Source organism: Fopius arisanus, unplaced genomic scaffold, assembly GCF_000806365.1.
Source record: "Fopius arisanus strain USDA-PBARC FA_bdor unplaced genomic scaffold, ASM80636v1 scaffold00058, whole genome shotgun sequence".
Lineage (NCBI taxonomy): Eukaryota > Metazoa > Arthropoda > Insecta > Hymenoptera > Braconidae > Fopius > Fopius arisanus.
In genome coordinates, this window is record NW_011887797.1 from 828547 (window position 1) to 831695 (window position 3149).

At 33.7% G+C, this 3149-nt stretch overlaps 1 protein-coding gene across 1 annotated transcript in view; it reads right to left on the bottom strand.

The window, feature by feature from the left end:
* Aasdh (Aminoadipate-semialdehyde dehydrogenase) overlaps window positions 1–1693 on the bottom strand; it is a gene marked incomplete in the record, with an annotated part of 5099 nt that extends 3406 nt beyond the window's left edge. Inside the window, 3 exon segments of the mRNA XM_011308220.1 lie at window positions 1–999; window positions 1276–1540; window positions 1607–1693. Of these exon segments, the coding sequence (XP_011306522.1) occupies window positions 1–999; window positions 1276–1540; window positions 1607–1610 (1268 nt within the window).
* Between the last annotated feature and the right edge of the window lie 1456 nt (window positions 1694–3149).

Consider the following 3149-nt stretch of genomic DNA (forward strand, 5'->3'; position numbering starts at 1 on the left):
TCTTGTAAATCCATTCTGTGCCCAAATCTTTTAACTCGGCGATTTTTTCTGCCATTGAGAAATATTTTTCCAGAGTTATTACATGTTACCAAGTCTCCAGTATCTCTGAATACTGGATATTTCAGTTCTTCAAGTATTTCATTATTTAATAAGCAAATTCTACTCTTACTTCCAACATATAGATGCCCTTCTCCTTGCGTAACCACTTTATCATTTTCATCTCTAATTTCAAATATTGTCTCACCCAACACTTGTCCAAGATCGCTTGGATCCGATTGGGGAAGAATTTCGTTGATGCTTGCCCAACAGGAAACTTCAGTAATTCCATAAATATTGAACAATCTGCATTTATTTGCTGGATGTTTTAAATCAAATAGCTTTTGCGGACTTGGAAATCTTTCGCCGCCAAGTAAAAGGATTCTTAGATGACTCTGTTCTCCAAACATTTTAGATCTTAACTCTGAGAAGGACCAGCGATGCATTAAAAGAGACGGTGTACTTTGCATAATCGTCACACTCCTGGTGGTTATTGTTTCTAGAAGCTTTTGAGGATCGTTTTTCATATCTTCGGAGGAAATGAAGAGAGTTCCACTGCATGACAATGCTATGAATATTTCAATCACACTTGGATCAAAGGTCAAAGGTGTCAGCTGGGCGACTTTGTCTTCACTTGAGAGTTCTAGAATTTTTTTAAGGTCCGCAATATTCGGAATTATTGAGGCATGAGTTACTCTAACTACTTTAGGATTTCCAGTTGATCCAGAAGTGGTCACTGCATATGTATAGACATTCTCTTTTTCAACAGGATTCTTCAGTGAATATCCTTTGAATTTGAGAAATAATAAGGATTCATCATGAATGTGGAGTTCCTCAATTAATTCTGTGTTATCTAATAGTTTTTTTGCGAAAATGTATCCAATTTCCAATTCACTGTTAAATAGGGTAGAGTCTGAGGGCGATGATTGAAGACAGACGAAAGCACAATTTGCCAAATTAGTTCTGAAAAAAATGTCATCTTGAATCTGGCCGTTTAATCTATATTTTCAATGTGTAGGAAATAATTCCAGTAAATTTTCATTTCCTCGAAAACAAGTGCTTATGGTTCGAAAAATTATTATTAGCTTTTGGGTAATTTTGAATAGTAAGAATTTACCTAGAAAAAAAATTTTGCTATTGCCTTCTAAAATTTTTATGGCATCAGCAATTTGTCGACAGATTGTTGACATAATGTTTGTTGGGTAGATATTGATATTTAATATATCTAGAGTCACTCACCCAATCATTAGAGATGGAATGCATACTGGCGGAATATCAGAATTAATTCCAATGAACTGTGAATTACAACAATTTTTCACAAGTTTTTCTATGCTTTTCGAAACATTGTATAATGTATTGTAGGTGATTTCGATATGATTTCCGCATACATGATATTCAATGGCAATTAATTGCGGGCTCTCCCAATTTATGACATCAGGGAGAATTTTTCGGCTAACAGAATCCGTAGAATCATTAGGTTTGAGTTTTTTCATCTTGGGAGAATCTGTAAAATATTTCATGAAATTCATTCATTCATAAAAACAATTCATTGATAAAAACAATTGTTTACCCATTTGTTTTCGTAATTGGAGCTTCTACATTTCAGCTGATTCTCACACTGTGTGTGACTTTTCATTCCAAGTGGCCTCTAGTGGAGGATGTACATTTGAGCTCATTTCGGATTCTGGCTGTCCAATTGTCGGTAGGTTTCCGTTGAACACATTTTCTATGTTTTCTACATCAAAGAAGTTCATAGATTGCGAAAAGAAGGCTAGACATGGGTAGAGGCATCGTAGTACTGCACCCCAAGAGAGGGAGGGCGTCACACGCAATGAGGGTGCCTGCTGATCAGCCGATTCGGCAACTGTCTCAGCAGCAGTTTCGCTGTCAGAGGGACAAGTTGACGGAGTGAAATTGGTATTCACTGAAATTGAAAAATTTGAAATTTTCAAAAAAGTATCAGGGGAACATGAAAATAGAGAAGGTATTCACTGAAATTTGAAAATTTGAAATTTATAAAAAAGTATTAGGAGAACATGAAAATGGAGGAGGTATTCGCTGAAATTGAACAATTCAAAATTTTCTAAAAAGTATCAGGGCAACATGAAAATCGGGGAGGTATTCACTGAAATTGAAAAATTCAAAATTTTCAAAAAAGTATCAGGGGAACATGAAAATCGAGAAGGTATTCACTGAAATTTGAAAATTCGAAATTTATAAAAAAGTGTTAGGACAACATGAAAATGGAGGAGGTATTCACTGAAATTAAAAAATTCGAAATGTTTGAAAAAGTATCAGAAAATCGAGCGGGTATTCACTGAAATTTGAAAATACGAAATTTTTGAAAAAATATCAGGAAAGCATGATAATTGAGGAGGTATTCACGGTAATCTGAAAATTGAAAATTTTCAAAAAAGTATCAGAGGAACATGAAAATCGAGGAGGTATTCACTGAAATTTGAAAATTCAATATTTTTGAAAAAGTATCAGGAGAGCATGACAACTGAGGAGGTATTCCCCGAAATTGAGAAATTCAAAATTTTCAAAAAAGTATCATGGGAACATGAAAATTGAGAAGGTATTCACTGAAACGTTAAAATTCGAAATTTATAAAAAAGTATTAGGAGAACATGAAAATGGAGGAGGTATTCACTGAAATTGAAAAATTCACAATTTTCAAAAAACTATCAGGGGAATATGAAAATCGAGGAGGTATTCACGAAAATTGGAAAATTTGAAATTTTGGGAAAAGTATCAGGGGAGCATGAAAATCGAGGGGGTATTCGCGGAAATTTGAAAATTCGAAATTTTTGAAAAACTATCAGGAGAGCATGACAATTGAAGAGGTATTAACTGAAATTGAAAAATTCAAAATTTTTAAAAAAGTATCAGGGGAACATGAAAATGAAAGAGGTATTCACTGAAATGTGAAAATTCGAAATTTTTTAAAAAGTATCAGGGGCATATGAAAATCGAGAAAGCATTCACGGAAATTTGGAAATTCAATATTTTTGAAAAAGTATCAGAGGAGCATGACAATTGAGAAGGTATTCACTGAAATTGAAATATTTTAAATTTTCAAAAAAGTATCAAATGAGCAGGAAAATGGAGGA